Source organism: Carassius auratus, chromosome 44, assembly GCF_003368295.1.
Source record: "Carassius auratus strain Wakin chromosome 44, ASM336829v1, whole genome shotgun sequence".
NCBI classification, from domain to species: Eukaryota; Metazoa; Chordata; class Actinopteri; order Cypriniformes; family Cyprinidae; genus Carassius; species Carassius auratus.
In genome coordinates, this window is record NC_039286.1 from 8,687,643 (window position 1) to 8,709,659 (window position 22,017).

Sequence of the window (22,017 nt, forward strand, 5' to 3'; positions counted from 1 at the left end):
AACAACGTGTATTAAGCATCTTTGGGCTTGTTATTTGGTTTTGGCTCATACAGTGGTCCAGTTTATGGAGTTAATAGAGTATGAAAACTGAGAGTGAGGGTTTAAACTTTTATTTTATAAATGTTTTACCTTATAAATCTGATAGATTGGTGTATTGTTCCCAGATGAACATTATAAGAGGCTCAGATTCATAGCATGTGTATTAGGTTTGAGACGGTCCGCTCATGTAAATGATAACTGTTTGTGTGGAGCAGAATTTACTGTGAACGAAGCCACTCTGGGATGCTCGTAACCTACACGCATAGAAATAAAGCACATACTGTATTAAACCCACAGCACATATATTTATTTAATTGAATTCACAATAGCACTATACTTTATGATTTTTAAATTGTTTTAATGTAGTATAATAATAACTACGCACATCCTCAGAAAATAATTTAACATGGATTCTTGTTCGTGAAATCCGACACTTCCAGTATTTTGATAAAAGCCAGTTAATCAACACGGGTAAAATACAGTCGAGGATTATTTTAAAAGAGTACTCAAATTGAATCAAGGAATCGTGACAGCACTAGCTTTAAGTTTATTATGGACTTGTTCTTATTTTTTATTTTATTTTATTTTTTAATAGCAACACTGAGTCAAATCGTAGGTGCTTCACTGTGATTTCTTGCACTGTGCATACAGAAGAGAGACAACGTTCTGTACACTCCTTTTTGGGAGTCAATTAGGCTGGAGAAGGCGGTTGTCACTCCCATGAACTGTGTGTGAACAGAACAGGATTAAGAACTAAAAGATGACTAGACAACTAAATTGAGCTAAATCTCTTCTGAAACTCTTGAGGAAACATGCATGCGAATACTGTGATCTCAGGAGCAGTAGACTTCATTTGCTCTTCACCATCTCAATCGATTGAGCTACTGAAGAGATTTTCTTTGCTGTTTGTTCAGTATGACAATGTGAGATGGAGATTCAGTTTAATATGTTCTTGTCTTCGGGGACAATCTGTGACTGACATTACCTTAATCAGCCCTGGAATAATCAATGATGCTGCTTGGATCTGATTGGCCAGCATAACTCGTCGTCACAGCAACAGGACATGTTTTTCACTTATTGATCAAGATGAAGCCCATAGCAGGGCCAGGGAAGGTTTCAAATGTAAACAGTGGTAAAGAATATATTAGATTCTTTACCCTCCCCCCACCCATTATTTTTGTATCAACCTTCCATTTTTGCACATTCACTCATGTGAAACTGTAAATAACAGTTGTTGTTGTTGAGTCAGTTGTGGTTATTGTGACTATTATTGCGTGCAACTTTTGCAACTCATATTTTTGACATTGGTTTCATTAAAAGTTCAGAGACTTGGATTCAAGACAATTACATTTTTGATAATGGCAATAGCACTCATTAAAGTCTCACTAGTGTTATTTTAGTATTATTTATAGATTACTACACTATTTATTAATATTTTGAATGGGCCTGTACTTCCGTATTTTAGTTCAAGCTTTATTGATTTTGTTATATGCTTTGTAATTTATACTGTTTAGATGAATTTTATTTCAGTCAGATTTTTAAATGAAGTTGACCTTTTTCATCTAATGTTTATATTTTATTTCAGCTTTATTTTAATTAATTTATTTACATTTTTAATAGTTGTAGTTTTTGTTAAAAATGACAACACTGATGCCTGGATGGGAGACCTCCTGGGAAAACTAGGTTGCTGCTGGAAGAGGTTTTAGTGCTCACCCTGTGGTCTGAGTGGGTCTAAACGCCCCACTATACTGACAAAGAGCAGCGTCTTTCGGATGAGATGTTAAACAGAACTTCTCATACAGAAGTCTGTTAGCGAAGGGAACGTGTGATGGTCACTTCACGGAAGTGATTTCTGTTTGTGATCATGTGATCTTCTGTTCAGTCACACCCTTTAAAGAACACACTTCAAAGGCTCTGCCCTTCAAAGGGAGGATGGCATAGGGATGCTCACTTCGGTTCGGAATTTGCCCTATGTTGTTTCGGTGTCTTGTTGACTATAGTTACCATGGTGAATTTTTGTAAGAGCTCTCTATCATCTTTAACTCACACACACCTGTGACTGCAACCGGCCTGTTATCTGCTGAATGAATGGCTTTGTTGCTGCAGTGATGGAATAATGAGATTATTGTATCAGAATGAGCATGATGTCTTCTAGGCAGAGCTGACGAAAAACGATTATCGGCTTCGTCAAAATGATGCCTGCCTGCCTGGAATAAAAAAAACAGAGGCTGTGACAAATCTATGCTTTCTAGTGAGTAATGAAACATACATGTTTATTGAAGAACCAAAATGACCTTACCAGTGATACCTCTAAAAATAAATTCACATTGTTTGCTTTCCACCTAATATAGTTAGCTATAGTTGTTGTCAGTAACTACTAGTATCGTTGTAAACTACATCATGGTTAGGCCTTAACTTCCCATCTTCACCGCAACATGAAGTGTTAAATTATGATTGGTTAACCTGTGCATTTCCTCGGTCTGAATAACAACAGTGACTCAGCTATTGTTGTGATGTGATCGTGAATGTTATTGCATCAATTAATCAAATCTGCCAATAATGACTCATTTAAAGTAATTACTGCACAGGTTCTAAAAGTGTCAAAGCTCAATATTAATTAGTGCTTGCAGTGTGTAAAATAGAAAGACAGACGACCGAGACGGTTCACAGATGCTCCGCAGAAATGTGTGACAAACAGGTAATTCTTGTGCTCCGCACACACTGAAGGAGTGTTTAAAACTTAGAAACACCTAAAAACATGCAAAGCACATGCTGTGGTGTTAGTGTTCATGAATTTGTCCCTCACTAGTTTGGTAGTAAAATGCAAATGACTCCCAGCTGTTTTTAAAATGGTTTATTTTGAATCTGAATCATTTTCACAGTTTCCCATGCGTTCCTCCCATTAGCTCAGGCTGTGTAGCGAGAAAGACCACATGCACACGCATTATGACTAAGCTCATCAACAGCCAGGACAGGCACGAAAAACCAACCGTGTAAAAGATCAACCCACTGTCACAGAGAGCGATAAAAATGCTTTGAAATTCTCACAGTATCGAAGCTCTGCAAGGCTCTGCATTGACAGTAAATAAACCACCTACATGCATCAGCTCTAATCTCCTCACATCCCACTCAACAGTTCTTGCTAAAGCAAGCGTTCATCCTCGGAATGAGGAGGAGGAACGCCACCAAGGTGAATAGGGAATCACGCGAATTGAATACTATGTGTTTGTCATTTGCTGAATCAATATCACCGCATCCAGTTCAGTATCTCTACACTGTAAACACAGAGTTTATGTACTGACATCAGGACTTGCATAGACTTGAGTAATCTGGCTTCTGACTTGGCAAATGGTCTGGTTCATGCTAGTCATTCAGAAGAGTGTTCAACATGCTAGCAGGTCAGCGTTTATCTTATGCAAAGGTCTCTCAGTAATCCAGTTTCAGTCATCTTTGCTGTTTTTGGCTACATTGACAGTGAGCAAGTGGGAGGAGAGAGTGTCCGCAATGCTTAGATGATGCAGGTGAGTCACGAAAGCTTGCATATCTCCACTGCCAGCTTGTGTTGTCATGAACAGTGATCTCGAACTCTCTTACAGTTTACACTACCAGTCAAAAATGTTTTTGAAATGAGTCTCTTACACATTTACACAGGCTACATTTATCATTGATAATAACAAGAAAGGTTTTTGAGCAGCAAGTCAGCATATAAGAATGATTTCTAAAGGATCATGTGACACTTACCTGGAGTAATGATGCTGAAAATTCAGCTTTGCATCACAGGAAGAAATACAATTTTACAACATATTCAAATAGAAAACTGCTATTTAAAATTGTAATAATATTTCTGTTTTTACTGTATTTTTTTATGGTACAGTGTATGTTTGTGTGGAGCATGATTTGAGCACCATTTGATAGGCCTGTCACAATAACAAACTTTTGCTGTGCGATATATTGCCCCAGAAATTAATGTGATTAACAATGTTATTGTCGTTTTTAGACAAAGACACAACTCAAGTCATATTACCCACTAGTCAACACAGACCCAACTAGTTGCAGAACTAGTCGATGTGTGTTGAGAATCAAGAAAGAGCTTTAAAGCCACAAGGATTTAAACCTTTTTTTTTTTGGTAGTGAAGCTTCCATATACACATAAATACCAACTTTTAATATTGTATATGTAATATAGATTATATATTATATTAATAAAACATTCATGTAAGAATTTTATAGTGTGTGCATGTGTGTGTTTTTGGGTCCAGTAAGATTTTTATTTTTTTTGATTTTGAAAAAGTCTCTTATGGTCACTAAGGCTGCATTTATTTGAACAAAAATACAGTAAAACAGTAATTTAATGAAATATAAAAATTTACAAGGCTCGAAATCGCGACCATTTAAGTTGCATATGCTCCCTAAATTTAATGTGCGCAACCTCAAAATATATTTGGGAGCATTTGTGCAAGTACAAATAATTGTTAAGGTGCGACGTGTTTTAATTTCTTTATAAAATATTTACTAATTACTGCACAGTATGTGCCGTTCTATTACATAATCAATTAAACTTCATCTTTAATTTTTACATTTAAAGCAGATTTTAGGCTGGTTAATATTAGCCATCAATCACTCCCTTTCCTGGCGCACCATTGTCACGTGACAGGGAACTAACTAGCACCGAAAATGTAAAGAGATAAAGATAGAAGATGAAAAGAACACTGTTACACAGGGCTGAACATTAACACTTGAGTTTTTATATTTATAACTTGATACATTTAAGTAACATTACATGGCCAAAAGTGCAGTTTTCCCGAATATCCTGAATAAACCATCACGATTTAACTGTGACACTGATTTCATACAACAGTTCAATAAACTGTAAAAAGTACTTAAAATTAAATCACATTTTAAATGCAATATTTTATTTGTGTGTGTGTTCTTTTCAACAGCAAAAAAAACACCAAACTTAGATCACAGCAGAACTATGGCACATTTCACGAGAACATGCGGTCTTATGGACTTACTATGCCCACCGCGTGCATGTGTCCATTAAGTCCACGAGAACGTAGGGTGTCATTGTGGCATTTTAGTGTTCAGAAGGGTGCTCGCAAACCTCCCCTTTGTGCCCTCAGTGTGTACTTCTGCCGAGCCCTTAGCAGACTTCTACCCAACATTGAAAGTGGCATTACGTCAAAAAAGTGCAGACTCAGAGGAAGACTGTGAGGGTTTAGGGTGCCATTTGGGACAGGGCCACAGTCATGTATTCATTACTTAATGATTATTTGTTTTGAACAAATCGGTTGAGTCAAAGAATCAATAACCCATTCATTAACAAGTTGCTTGAATGAATCCATCTGAACGAATCATTTGAATTAATGACTCAGTGACTCACTCATTAAGACGGTCAGACGATCACTTGCTGTTGGTTTAGTTTCATGTTTAAAAATATCATTAAATATATAATCATTTCCATTCATTTTATATATATATATATATATATATATATATATATATATATATATATATATATATATATATATATATATATATATATATATATAGACACACACACACACACACACAATTTTAAGAATTTAAAATGAAAGATTTAAAAGATTTAAAAAGATTAGTGGGAAAAAAAGTCCTTTTATAAAGGTAAAAAAAAAATACAAATAAAAAATGCTCTGGGGTAAATATAACAAATATGCAGACTTAAATGTCAAAACTGATAGAACAGTGATGAGAACATTGCTTCAGAATTAATAACATTTAAAACACAAAAATCCAATGTTTTCTGGGTAAGAGACTTTTTACTTGGAAAAGTGGATGACAAGGTTTGATGTCGAGCCCTGTATGTGTGTGTGTTGTGTGTGTTGTGTATACACTTTTTAGTTGTGGTGCTCCTACATTTTTGCTGGTGATCCTAGTCCTTTGGAGTTGGGAGTGCTACTAAGTAAAAGCTCTGAATTTAGACTTTTTTTTTATTTTAATATATTTTTTATTTAAATAGTGAATAGAAAGTTCAATAAAAGAGCATTTGAAATAGAAATCATTTGTAACATTGTCTTTATTGTCAATATCACTATACTGCCTTTATCAAATCAATACATCCTTGCTATGAGTATTAACTTATTAAATATTAGCCTAATATATAAATCTTATATAGAGAGCGAATAAAAGGTTTTTCTCTAGGTAGCTCTTTTTGATAAAGCAAAGGCCTGAGCTTTTCAAAAGTATGCTGTTAAAAACACAGAGTTATTGAATTATAGACAGCTCCACAATGTTTCATCTTTAATGTGCAACTGTATTGAATCTATTTTTGTCCTTCAGATATAATTCATTTATGCAGCAAATTCTATCCAAGTGCACTTCGACCTTTCATCCTATTGACCCCAGTCATATTCTCCTTCAGTATTCCAGCACAGCAGAGAGTAATAACATGAAATTTACACTCCCATATTTCCAATGCATGTCCATGTGTGCACATGAGGTCAAAACATCAACTCCGACACAGTAAGTACCCAATGAAAAAGAAAAGAAAACTCTCCCTGGTGCCGCTTGCAAATCAAATTGATCAGGCTCGACTTCTATAAATAGAATCCACAGCCGCACACTCGAGTGGGCAGGTGGCCTTCAGGGGAACTGGGAGATCAATCCTTACAAGTCCAAAGGATCTGTAAAAGCCAGTTAAGTTCGCACAAGTGCTCGGCAGGAGTTGAGCCATGTGGCCGTGCTGTATTGAGGTAATGAATGCATGTGTTTGTGGGTGTCGAGCACTGAGGCGTGGGCCGTCCAGTGGGCGGTCAGAAGGTTTTCAAGAGGCTAGATGTCAATGGGATGCATTCTCATTAAAACTGCTACTATTTCTGTAGAGATAGAATTAATTATCTTTTTTTATATATAAGGATAGTTACATTTAAATGTATTTTCCATAGTTTGATCTAACAGTGTGATTGCAATTCCAGAAGTTCTGAAGTTGAGTATTGAGTACTGTATAAAGCGTTATACAAATAAAGGTGACTTGACTTGACTTGAGTAAATGATCTTTTAGACACAATATTTTCTGTGGTATTGACTGAATTGGTTTAGTGAATGATTCATTGATTGATCGAAGAAGTGGTAACTTACCTTGGTTTTAATTCACAGTTTTGTGGCGGTTTTAAGTACATTATGGGGGGGAAAATGTAAATTGCTTATTTTTTTCTTTTTCATTTAACAGGTGTTTAATGGACAAATTGTGACTCTATCTTTAAATAAATTCAATACAGCCTTTATTTCCATTGAAATTTTCTTAGGGGTAAAAAAAATCTACCTCAGTTAATAGAGAGCCATATTACTTGCACATAATATTAAAGGCTACAATTAATAACAGAGCCCATACAATTTAATTAAATTGCTATTTATTTTAATATATAATAATCAATACTCATGGCCGGGGGAAAAAGTAATTGCACAGAAGGCATTTTTTAAATTAATGTCGAAATTATTTTTCTATTCCAATTCTTTCTTAAAATATATGCATTTACACATTTATTTAACATACAATGAATAATTAAAACACCACTTAGAGGTTAAGTAAAATATAATGAATATAAGCTAAAACAGTGCATATATTTGGTTAAATGCTATTCTAGAGTTCATTCTCTAGGGAACTAACGAGCTGTGGACACTGAATGACTTGTCTGAGGTAAATGTAACATTACGTGATTCTGTTAATGTCATGTGACTTTTTAACAAGCTGTCCTTTCTCGGTTAAATCATTGATTGACCGATTACATGAAACATGAAATGTTTGTTTAGTGCATGCTATAACTAGAAGTACTGTGTTTACTCTCGTTCCATTTGAACTGAGGCACCTATACAGCGATCTGTTATGTTAAAACAGCATTGGTCTTTGGATTTCTTGGTAAAAATTGTCTATATGAGATGTCTTTATGAGATGCACCTAGTGAAGTTTTATTCATGCATCAACTTTAACTTCAAAGGCATAAACTAAAAGATCAATAAAATATTGTTATATAAGAATCAATATCGCTGCACTTGTTCAGTACACATGCGTATATATATATATTCATACATACAGTATGTGTATGTGTGTATATGTATGTGTGTGTGTGTATACATTTTTTCAAGTGCCTTAAACTTTGCACAGTACTGTAGCTTTGCAGGTTTCTTGAAGCTTTTTTGGAGACATTGCCACAATTCAGGATCTGTCTCTCTTTGTTCTGTTTCTTCATGTTATTCCAGACAGACTGATGATGGCGAGATCAGATCTCTTTGGAGCACTGGCTGCTGTCAGACTCCTTTTGCAAACAAAAATATCACTGGATTATTACATTTAATGTCAAAAATAATGTTTGGAAATGTAACCTTATATTTCCTACTGACACACTACAGTAAAACATAGAAGTAATCTTGAATCTACTGTAATATAATTAACTTTACTTAATTAACTTAGCTTTCAGTTACATTTGATTGTCCATTAATGAAAAATGATCTGCTAACTGCTGAAACTAACCAGCCAAACAATGAGCACCTGCTATAAACAGCACAAAAGAGATACAAGCTGCTCCAATTTTAAATTTTTTTGGCAGTCAAACATTTTTCTTTGTCATTGTTCAGGATTTTTGACTTATCTATGGTAGGGTTTTTTTTTTTTTTTTTTTTTTTTTTTTTTTACAAGGCTTTTAATTAAAGGGACAGTGTGAAGTCTAGTGTAAGTTAGCAAAACAACAGAAATTGCTTACTGCTACTTAAAGCAAGCCTGTTAAAAAATGTTTAAACCACTTTGTGTTGAGCTACTACCACACAAACACATACACTAGTGTAGCTAAAGCTAAATGATACGTTCTTAGTGCTAATGAATACTTGCCTTGGCATAGTGAAGTGGGATTTCATACATTTTTACTATAGTCTTTTCACTTATTTTCTTGCTTATCAGCAAAGATTGTATTAGAAAGGCTCTCTGGCCTTGATGTGAGTCAGCAAATTTAGGCTTTTTTTACTTCCAGATAAAGTCTAATTATGCTAAAAGCTTTACTGGCTCTACCAGCCTTTCTTCTTCTTTTATTTTCTAAACATGTAACACCTACTTTCCTGTCTCGCCCCCTAAGAAGTGGGCCAAGGGGGCAAGAGAGGAAACCTGACACTAATTAGACACCCTCTCCAATCTCTGAGCAGAGAATAAGATCAAAGAGGCACCTGGTTTGTGTGTCCTATAGTCAGTGTTTTGGTTAAGATGGTGCGTGACTCAGCTCATATTTCCTGCCGGATTGCATTCGCAGGCGAAGCCAAAATTTGGTCAGCTTTAACTTTTTGGAAATTTAACGATTGGCTTCTTAAAATTTGGTGAAGATGAAAGAAGTTATAGAAATTTGCTGGTCACCAGAGTACAATTAGATTAAAGGGTGTGAGCACACTATGTTTCTAATTTCTGCTTGCCTATATGGGTTGTGTTTTTGATCAAAAAAAGATTTTATATTTATTATCAATTTTTCTTCCCTGGAAAACGGGCTAATTAAAAACCCATGTGTTGTTTTAACACCTGCAACATCTTCAACCAGCAGCACACTCAGTTTTGTTGTTTGTTGACCTATTTCATCTGATTTCGCCTCTTTGGTCCTCAGGTTATGGTCATGCGGCTCCAGGTACAGATGCTGGAAAGGCGTTCTGCATGTTTTACGCAGTGCTTGGGATCCCTCTGACACTGGTGATGTTCCAAAGCCTTGGAGAGAGAATGAACACCTTCGTCAAGTACATGCTGAAGCGGATCAAAAAGTGCTGTGGGATGCGCATCACGGAAGTCTCAATGGAGAACATGGTCACCGTGGGCTTCTTTTCCTGCATGGGAACGCTCTGCATTGGCGCGGCAGCTTTCTCCCATTACGAGGACTGGAGTTTCTTTCAGTCCTATTACTATTGTTTCATAACGCTCACCACCATCGGGTTCGGGGACTTTGTGGCCCTGCAGAAGAACAAAGCTTTGCAGAGAAAGCCACTTTATGTGGCGTTCAGCTTCATGTACATCCTAGTTGGCCTGACGGTCATCGGGGCCTTTCTAAACCTGGTGGTCCTTCGTTTCCTGACCATGAACAGCGAAGACGAGCGGCGGGATGCCGAGGAGAGAGCTTCCCTGGTGGGTAACCGCAGTAGCATGATCATCCACATCCAGGAGGACACGCTCCAGAGGAGTCGAAGGAGACGAGAACAGCAGCAGCAGCACTACAGATCCGAGGTCAATGATCTCCAGTCCATTTGCTCCTGCATGCACTACCATTCGCACGAGTTCGGGAGCTCAGTTGGCCTCGGGTTGGGAATGGGAGGAGGAGGATGCAGCGGCGGTGGCGCATTTCAGCACCACAACTCGTTCGGCTCACAGTTGAGCCCCCATCAGTACCATCACTACCACTCAACGGTATCCTACCGCATAGAGGAGATCTCGCCGAGCACCCTGAAAAACAGCTTCCTTCCCTCCCCCATTAGCTCTGTCTCACCCGGGCTTCACAGCTTCACGGAAAACCTCCGGCTGATGAGAAGACGCAAGTCCATCTGAGGACCAACGCAAATGCTCTACACACATATCCAATGCTGCTGCTCTACCAAACCTCATTCTGGCACTTTTTTCGTCATTTTCAGGCTCTTGCGAGATGACGTCAGACCAGCAGGACATTTTATTGCTCGGTGGATATATTGGAACTTTGTTAAAAAGCATGAAGCATGGATGTCTATTTTTGCAGAAAACATCGCCTGGGCCTTCTTCGCCCTTTTGAGCAGCACCTCAGTGGATTTGGATATAATAATACTACCCTGATATCTTATCAGATGATGCACACTTGTGTTTTGAATTATACAGAGGGATATATATATATATATATATATACATATACATATTATTTTTTAAGGGACATGTGAAAATGTGCATTTTATCAAATGGTGAGCAACCTCTGGTTCTTTCTTGAGATTCAAGTGCCACAACACCGAAGGAGAAATAACGATAAAACTGATTTGAAAAGGACTACACAGTATCAGGTATTGTTTTCTATAAGCAATTCTATTTAAGAAAAATAAGACATTGATTCACATCATGCCAAAATATTGTTGCCAACCATAGCATGTGCACTAGTTGTCGTTTGATGTACGTCATTGTTTCTGTTAAACCTTTTTATTTTCCGTTTCTGTTCGTTTAATTTCGATCTAAGGTTTTCTGTAAATTAAACATGTATGTAGACTTTCCAAGTGCGTTATATTTAGAGGTGACAGATGAGAGACAGCATAAGTCGATTGTGAGAGGAGAATAATTGCATGTGCTTTGTTCAAACTGGTATGTGTATGCTGTCACGAAGCAAAGCGATAGCACTGGATCCAATATTAAAAGCAAATAATCCTTTAAAAAGTATTTTTTGAAATGAAAGTCGAACTAAACAGCCACTCAAACAGGGCCTCACAAATGGGAACGTAGCGGCATTGAAGATGATTGTTATTCATCGTTATTTATATAAACAGCACGACTATTATTCCATTGTGAACAATCAATGTATAATGTATGCTAACCCTAGCAATGATTGCTTTTCTCTCGGCCATAACCATGGCATTTATTTGAATGAGACTTATTTAAATGCATCAATAAAGACAGTTATTTATGTATTTCACACTTTTATGATGTCTTCAGAGGATGCCCTGCAAATGAGATGGTACCTCAAAGGCCTAAATATTGCTCTGATGTTGATGGAAAAGCATAGTTGCTCCTCTTTTAGGAGCGGTGTGGATGTAATCAACAGCTCCCTTTCTCTGCTTGTGGTAGAGAGTGTTTTTGTCCACTAACCAAATTGCATTTCTGATATAACAGCAACCATGTCACTTTTTGGTTTTAAACTGAACTTGTTTTGTTTTTTACTATTTTACTATGTCTTACTGTATCCTGGATATAAAATCGGAGTATTTGTGTTACAGTTAGGATCATCCAATAAGCCAGAGTTGGAGTCAAGACCTGACCCACTACAAGACCCAGACCAAGACTTGACACATTAAGGCCCAAATCCAGACCAATGCCTGTTCAAGTATGAGAGAAGATGCTGAATTAATTGCAGCATTCACATTGTACAGTGGCTAAACAGCCATTCAAAGCCATAGGCATTTTGCAAATTTTCTGTAATCATGAAGGCACCATGTTGAATTTGAGTTATCATCTTTAGTACATAAGTGGACCCTTTTCTTCACCCTAAACCAAAATTAAATCTGCAACTACAGATGGAGCAATGCGGTCTTGATAGGTCTTCAAAACTTCAACTCTGACACTAACTAACCAATAAAATGACATTGCAAATAATAGCTTAGGGATTTTTTTTATGGATGTAGAAGGCTGCATTCATTTTCACTTTTTGGTTTTCCTTGATAAGATTAGATGTCCATTTCATTTCGCCAGTTTTAATTGAGAGTAGGTCTGTAATTTTACCTCTGTGGCAAAATAAATCAGAAGCAGTCAGGGTGGTGAAGTTTTCATCTAAAATTCAAGATTCTTAGGCAGATGGCCAATTATAAATTAGATCAAATGTGACACAGATAGCATGATTCAGGTTTGGACTGGACTCTTGCCGATGTTTTCTTGAAAAATAAATCTCAAGTAATTGTCTTGATGTGGATCACTGAGGTATGCAAAGCCCAAAGTGCCAGCTAAAGTAATTTGGTTTCAGACAAGACTAATTAATGAGAGAAATTCCTGAGGGTCTCCAGTGCTACCGTGCACTCTTTTAACCAATTCCCGAGGCTACCGGCGGGAAGCGGTTCCAGGCTCAAACAGCTCACCCGTCTAATACCAATCAAATTGACGTCTGACATTCTGGATTTCACAGCATATGTTGCAGCGCTCATGTAAATGTATGTAAATCGCTACCATTTTATAATATTGTACAGTGCATATATTGTAAGTAGTTATATTCTTGACAAATTACAAAGACATATTTTAAACTCAGATGCATTCCCATTTTTACAGCATTCAGCATACTGTATGTGCCTTAAAGGGGTATCTTTCAAATGTGGAGTTTGTATTTCATTAAGGCACATACTCCAATTCATATTCAGATATAGAAGCAAACAAATTAAAATAGTTTTCAAAGCAAAAGCTCCCCCATGAATTCACATGGACAACATTAAATCAAATAAAACCAAAGCAACTAATCCTCACGAATGCCGCTGCCACCCAAACAATGCACAAACATGTATTTTAGTGTGAACACTGTCTGAAATGTGTCCACTGTTTCACTAACACAACAAAAAAGCTTTATTTCCCACTTTTTATTGGTTGTCACTTTAACCTATGTACGTACATGATGGCTCCTGGGGTAATAGCATGTATTTTACATCAATAAATTGTACTTGCATTCTATATGTAATAACCTGGTAAGAAATACACAGACAGATGAGCTTGTATGTATGGACTAGAAGAAATGTAATAACTTCATGATTGGCAATAGATCCACTGTTGTGGAGGGGCATTGACAAATCAGGTGTATCAAAATACATTACCTAATTTATAAGATGAGATAAATATACAAATTCCATTTAATCATAATATTAATTATTAAATAGCAAATTGTTATTGATATTATAGGGTGACAGGAGTTAAAGGGATAGTTGACACTAAAATGGAAAAATTAGTTTTGATTATCAGAGTTTGTTTCATCATAGATTTGGAGAAATGTAGCGTTACATCACTGGCTCAGCAATGGATCCTCAGCAGTGAATGGGTGCCGTCAGAATGAGAGTCCAAACAGCTGATAAAAACATCACAATAATCCACAAGTAATCCACACCACTCCAGTCCATCAGTTAATATCTTGTGAAGTGAAAAGCTGCATGTAAGAAACAAATCCAACATGTTTAAACTTTCAACCATCACTTCTGGCCAAAACAGAGGTCCATAATCCATAATAACGCTTCCTCCAATGAAAAAGTCCGTCTCCTGTTGTTCTCTCACATCAAAATCCACCGACATATTTGTTTAGAACTGTTTTGGACCGTTTTCTCCCATAAACGTTGCTTGATTTGTGCATATTTCTCTCTTATTTCTATTTTTTCACTGCAGGAAGCAATAATAAGAATAGAGAACTTGTGTTTTAGCTGGAAGCCACGCTGGTTTGCAATTAAACATGTCTTAATGAATTTATTACAAACATGCAGCTTTTCACTTCACATGACGTAAACTGATGGACTGGACTCTGGAGTGAATTACTTGTAGATTATTGTGATGTTTTTGTCTGCTTTATCAGCATCTCACTCTGACGGCACCCGTTCACTGCAGAGGATCCATTGGTGAGCGAGATGTAATGCTAAATTTCTCCAAATGTGTTCGGAATAAACTCATCCATATATTGATTTTCAGCAAATGTTCGCTATTGGGTAAACTATTCCTTTGATATGATGATATATATATATATATATATATATATATATATATATATATATATATATATTTACTTGATACATTCACAGTGTTACAGCTAGCCTCAGTCTCCCCTACATACTGTATAATTGAATTGTCTATTGCAAATTTGCATTTGTATCATCTATCAGCAGAAAAACAATTGTTTTGACCAGCACTTTTTCATTTGTTTACTCTCAGCTACTATATTTTTGTCTTAATGCTACAGGAATATTGCACTATTAATTCTGTCTGTCCACCCACAGCAGTGTGATTCACGCTGCTGTATAACTCTGATTATTCACAATCATCACCACATGTTGCTTTGCATTTATGTCTACAATAAACTCGTTCTGCAATAGAATGCATTATCAACTGCATCAAATAATCTGTGTGACCCTGTCCGACTAAAGAAGGGGATCTGTCATGATACGGATTCAAACTGTCAGAACAACATACTGTTTATTGTTTTTGCCTTTATTGAGAAAACTTGCAACGAGGATTTCAATTTGTTTGTTTGTCTTATTTGTTGTGTGTGCATGACATAGTGTGGCCGGCTGAAATCTTCATATGACTTGGGGTGAATTAAAAATTTGAATAAAAAAAAAAAAAAGTCAATTTCAATCTTCTCTTATCGAGTGCTCTCTGACTGGCTGAGTTTCTGTGTCATATGACAATTTGCATAAACACATACATTAGCTTTACTGGTGATGGTAAGTGTTTCTAATGTATATATGCAGATATATTTTATGTACTGCAAATAGTGTTATTTTAGTATAATTGAGAACGTATATATATATTTTTCATATTATGAATTAGATTTTATTTTTGTATTTTCCATTTTAATTTTAAAGGTTTAATTTTGTTGTCTTTTGTCATTTTTAATGTCTACATTATATACAGTTTTTATTCATTTTTATTTCAGATTTAGTTTGTTGTTTTGGTACATCAATTAAAACTGTTGCAAGTAAAAGCTCCTAGCTGAAATAAATTCAAGGTTTTTAACATTTTATTTTAAGATTTTATTTTAATTATCAGTTCATATTTATTTCAAAACAAACAATATATATATTATAACTAAATTCATCAGTGTTATTTTAGTATCTCTGAGATTCTATTTAAATATTTTGAATCAGTTTTAATTAAAATTTTAAGTTTGTGCATTTACCCTCTATTTTTTAAAATGTCTTTATAGTTTTTTTCTTCAGATTTAGTTATTCACATTAGACAATTAAAATGAGAAATGTTGTTTAATATAAATATATATATTTAAATACTATTTTTTTTTGTTAGTGTTTAATTTAATAATAATAATAAAAAAAAAAGTATTTTCACGGTTTTAGTTTTTAGTCAATAGTAACTGCTTAGCACTTGAACTTACCAACACAATCACTATTCACATCTGTGTGCATGACTTTTTGACAGTTACTGTTTGCAAATAACCATGTTGCCAAACTCTTTTTCTGTTTCTAGTGCTGTCAATAAGAGTGCGCCAAGACTGTGTTCTCTCTGGACCCAAAATTAGACTGGTTTCTCAGTGCACGATGGGAAGTGAGAGGTGCTGCTATAATCGGTGGTAAATCAAAGGGCTATCACACCACACAATTCCTCCCACCTTATCTCTCACATCAGGATCTCTCCAGCAGCTGTCGAAAGCCAATGTACGAGTCCTTTGTGTGCCGTACAGAAAATTCAGTAGAACTCCTCAAGACGCCATTTAAACTTTAACTATGCAAATAAATCAAATGCTGCAATGTTTATTTCTGTCTACAGTCGGTCTGCTGTGGTTATGTACCATGGAACCAGTAAACCATAGTAAACAGAAGATCTCGTAATGTGACCAACTGATCAGAACAGCATATCTACAGACTCATATCTAACACAATGCTCTGCATAAAATCAAGAAATGGCATGAAAGATCATTTTCCACTTTTGAAGTAGTTTTTATTGTTTATGTACTACATTTCATGACACAATTATTAGTTTATATTTACAGTTTAGTTATATATATATATATATATATATATATATATATATATATATATATATATATATATATATATATATATATACATACACACACACACACACACACACACACACACACACATATATATATTATATATTATATATATAGTTTATGTATCTTTCTTGGAACAAATGCATGAACATGTTTAATATTTACCCCAAACAAAATCATATGCAGTAAATAAACCAAACATTTCCCTGCTGAACCAATATGGTAAAATATATATAGAGGGAGGGGATTAAACTAAATTCATTTTAAAAAAATGAAAAATAAATTTTATTGAGCTTCACCGTTTACAACAAAATATATATATAAATTTATTTATTTTTATATTTATTTATTTATTGGCTGCATGTGAATAAACTAATATGATAAGGCGGTCATGTTGGTTAGGATGGTCTTTTCTGTTGTTGTTAAACTGGGAGACCTGAGTTAAGAAAAACCTCAGATTATGTTACTCATACATTTCATATTTTACTCTTACTAATTAATTCAAACTGTACTGGCACCACCTTTTTTCGTTATATTGTCACAAAAAAAAAGAAACCCTTATAAGCCTTGTTTTTTACAAACGCGAGCATCTAAAGCTTCAGACGACAAAACTGCAGCACTTATAATAAACAGTTTTATCGTGTGTTCATGTTAATATAATTATAATTATTGGCGTTAACAGGCTTTAAATATATACAACAGGCTATGAAAAGATAAAAGATTGTTATTGTGAAGTGTGATTTGAGAGTAAACCTGGCTTATACACAGTGGAGGAAACACCAGCTTCTCAATGTGTGAAAACTATATGAAGAATAGTGAGGGAGCAATTAAGACTTTGAGAGAGAAAGAGAGAGAGGGGGGGGGGGGGGTCCTGTTTGTGGAAACCATGCTCACATCTTCAGTGTAAGAATATGAATCTGTCATTTTCTGCCTGTGTTTTAGTTAATGAGAACAGCGTTTGTTCCAGACAGGTATAGAAGCTACTACAGCTGTGTCAGTAAGTACAAGTTTTTATTAGCACATGTATATTTCATCATGCATATTTCAGCACAGTAAAAATTTAATAAAATAGCTACATCTCAGTGACCATACATCCTATTTTTTTCCCAGACATGTCAAAGGTTTTGCATTGTTTGCCTACTGACATGTTCACTGCAGTCATGCGTTATATTGCATTGCTTTGACCGATCTCTGTAGATCCCACCTTTTTGCATGACACAATTGGTCGATTAATGCCTGCAAGCTATTGGTCGAACTACTTTTTAGTCATTACCTTCAGTAAGTATGAAAACAATAGAAAAACAAAGCCAACCCGGACACTTAGGTAATTTATAAACCCCAGCCAGGACATGACCTGGAAAAAGAGGATGTATTGGTCACCCTAGATGAGACTCATTTTATGTGCACAACATCAACTGAAATACCCCATGTTTTTTATTACATTTTTTTTCTTCTTTGTGGAATAATTGATAAACAGTATTAATTATTTTTTCCTGAATTGCCGAAGTGCCATTTTATGCAAGCGTCTTGAATCAATAAAATAAACTTTAAAATAAAATAAAAATAAGCAACAAACATATTTAAGTTCGGTACCAACACATTTCTTATTTTAATTTAGTTTAACTTGAGGTACCTGCTCACATAATTAAAACTTAAATATCAAACATAAAAAATAAAAACAACATTTAATTATTAACAAAATACTGTAATAGTAATGCAATACTAAAATAACACTGTCCGTTAGTCACTGTATTACCACTCGTGGTTTATTGCTTTACTCTGCTGAGCACAAGTTTCTATTCTGCAGCAGTTTTTGCCAGGTGCCATAAGCATATAGATCACAGTTCAGACTTTTCTTCCCAGAATTATGAGTTTATATCTCGCAATTGCTAGTTAACATCTTGCAATTTGGAGTTTATATCTATAGCCTATATATATATATATATATATATATATATATATATATATATATATATATATATATATATATATATATATATATATATATATATATATATATATATATATATTTAAATAAATGATCAGAATTACTGGAAAGAAAATAGTTCAAATTGTGAGATATAAAATGTTTATAACATGTAAGAATTTTGATATAAAAAGTCACAGTTACTTGATTTTTTTTTTTAATCCTGTGACAGAAACAAACTTCCATTAAGGCTAGGTGATATCAACAAAGCAAAGTCAAGTTAGCATTTTTTTCTTTAGAGTAAAATGCATAAGGAATGATTTGCAATAAGATTAAAGTGAACCTAAGAAAGTAAATAGAGTCAAATTGAATTTTATGTTGACTTATCTTCATATCCCAGAGCGTAATAGATTCTATGGCACAGTGTGTTTTTATAAAGAGCTGATTTCTTATGCTAAACACAGCGCTGTCATTGGTAATGCAGTACATTAGCTAATGCGCTAGCAAATAGATATTCTTTTCACTTTTTTCCCAGTTCCCCGTAAGGTTGCAGTTCAACAGCCTCTATGATATCAGCATTCCCAGTGTTTCGTGGATCTACAGCTGGATGCCGGCCTTCATCGAGTAGGTGGAAGCGAATGTTCTACGGCCTTATTCATCTCCCACGGCTCCTCGCTAATTAAGCTGTCAGGCTGCTGTTTGAGGCCGGGGGAAAGCGACAGCATAAGAGCAGTGGTGGAGCGAGGCTGGATCTCTGGCGTTGGATCCAGCCTGTAATTTAAACGCAGCTCAAAAGAGCTTCAGCACCCGGCCAAGCCACCCGAGGAGCGGAGCTAACCTCTCTCATTATATATCACTGATATGAACGGTCTGTCTAATATGCAGGTGCTGAGAGAGAGAGATATTAAGCAACCTTATATAAACATGCATGTGTTGCTGAGAAGCTGAGATTAAAAAAAAAAAAAAAAGTGGAAAGTGTGTGTGTGTATGTGTGTGTGTGTGTGTGTGTGTGTGTGTGTGTGTACACATACAAATACATACGTTTCATACATTTCATAAGCTATTTAAATTTTAATAAAGAGTAATGAACATTTCAGCTAATGCACTAGGCATTCTGGGTCAAAACTTCATCAAAAATGACTTGGGAGTACAGGCTGTTCTTTTATCCCACAGAATATCCCTTTGCACCAGATTGCCATTATGTCAAATAAATTATATTTGTATACTAAAGCATGCAAATCTCAAATGATTCAATCTCCAAAAAACAACTATATTGATTTTGTGGTGCTTCAGGATTGAAACAGGTGAAAGCATGGGAGACTGCAAGTAAATGTGAGCATTTTCTTCCCCATCATGGGTCTGTCTGGAGAGCCGCAGAGCCAACCGTCACAAACCTGGTGAGATTCTCGTCTTTGCTATAATAACCTCTTTTTCTCTTGCACTACAGGTGTTTGACATTTCAGCAGAAACAACTTGAGACTGAGACACGTACAATAAACTCCACCAGCCATCTGACAAAGAAAAGCATATTTTTCTCTATTAGGACCGCTGGAAACATCTCGAGAAAGCTGTGAGAACAACTCAGAGACACAAAATTGTATGCGTTAGAAATTTGCACAAACTGTCACATTTTAAGGTATGGAAGGAAAGCTTAGAATGATATTAAACACTCATACTTTTGATCTCATCTCTTCTCAGATCAAACTCATTTTCTCACCTGGCGGATGACAAAACAGGTGAAAATCTCCATTTACTTGGGCCAGTAAGTCACAACTGGGCAAAATCCTAGCAACCACATTACAACCCTCTGGCAATCACTCAGATCACCCTAGCGACCACTTAGTAACACCAAAGTAGCCACCCAGAACACATTGGCAACCACTCATCAAAACCCTGGCAGGCACCCAGAATAACACTTAGCAACACCAACAGTCACCTAGAACATCCTAGCATCTATTGAAGAGCCCCTTGACAACCACCAGAACACCATAGCAACCAGTAATGAGCAATCTGGCACCCACCTAGAACACCCTGGCAATCACCTAGATCACCTTAGTGGCCACTTGTAGGCACCCAGAACACCCTAGAAAACTTAGCAACACCCTGGCAGCTATTTGGAACACCTTAGCAACACCCTGGTAACCACCCAAAACACCCCAAGTGACCACCCAGATCACCCTTGCAACTTCATGGCAACCACCCAGAACACCTTAGCAACACCCTGTCAACTACTGAACAGCATTCTGACAAGCACTTAGCAACACCATTACAGACACCCAGAACACTTTGGCACCTCAAAAATAATGACTTTATTCAACAATTCCTTTGTCAACGGTTTCCTCACTCCACCACTGTATGCTGTGTACGCTCTTCTGTGTCCTCCACGCCACTAGGATGCGCTGTTTTATTTCAAATCAAAGCGAAATACACGTATCCTTGTGGAGCGGAGGACACAGAAGACGCAGCATGGTGATATGGAGTGACACAGAGGAGACCATTGACAAAAGAATTATTGAATAAAATGGTTTATTTTTTTTCGTCTATAACAAAAAATGTTCCCATCGCTTCATATAACCCAGATTGCACGTCTGATAGCAAATGGAGTATTCTTACGATGACTTTTCATACCTTTTATGGTCCTTGATACCGTTATTTACTTGGCAGTCAATGGGACAGTCTCAAGCCTCCCGGTTTTCATCCAAAATATCTTAAATTGAGTTCCGAAGAGGAATTTTTACGGATTTGGAACGACATGGGGGTAACTGATTAATGACAAAATTAAAATTTTGGGGTGGAGTATCCCTTTAAATCTTCTGTTTTTGCGGTAGCATCACTGTTTTAGCTGTAATTAGCTGGTGAAGTGGATTTATTTATTGTGGAATTAATGAAAGTTATCTTATGTATTGTAGTGGAAGATTTTAAAATGAGCAATTGTTCATAAATTCTTACAAGCTTACCTTGATGCTGTAGAAATAAAAATAGAAGACAGAAGACAAACAACGAGTGCGGCACTAAAAAGGGGCGGAGCTACATAAGGTCTATAAGTATTCAAAGTTGATGTGGTGTTCGCCTGTGCTGGCTTTGAAGTGAATGTGTTATTGCATTGCTAGCTCCTCACAGCCCAAAAAATATCATGAACCAGAGCAAAAATTAATATGGAGACAGGAAGTGCACAAAAACAGAATTATCAGCTGCTTCCATCTGAACACTTCCATCTGTGAGCGAGCGGATCAGGACAGATGGATACAGCTGGCTTGAAGGCCTGGGGTTTCAGGCAGATTGTTACAATTCTTCAGCAGATTTGAGCACTGATGCTTTTTATGCCTGTTGCCCTTTTGAAACCAATTTCGGTGTCTTTGCACTCATACTGTGTAAATATATGGTCAGCTCTGTTTTTTCCAGCGCTCGGATCGGGTCTGGATTACGACAGCAATTTCCCTGCTCTGGGTCACCAGGATCAGCTTCACTCAACACCACGGCCATACATATAATCCCATCAGCCACAGCATGGAAGAAGAGGATTTCAGGGTGACTATGAAGACTCGGACAGAAGATTAGGCCACTGGATATCTCATTCCACTCCACAAATGGAGAGTAAGATCCTCCAAACAGGGGATCATTTGT

General features: G+C 36.1%; 1 protein-coding gene across 1 annotated transcript in view; it reads left to right on the top strand.

The window, feature by feature from the left end:
* LOC113061993 (potassium channel, subfamily K, member 9) overlaps positions 1 to 10,582 on the top strand; it is a 37,786-nt gene extending 27,204 nt beyond the window's left edge. The window contains exon 2 of the mRNA XM_026231492.1: positions 9,657 to 10,582. Within this exon, the coding sequence (XP_026087277.1) occupies positions 9,657 to 10,582 (926 nt within the window). The remainder of the gene's footprint in view (positions 1 to 9,656) is intronic.
* The last annotated feature ends 11,435 nt before the right edge of the window (positions 10,583 to 22,017 follow it).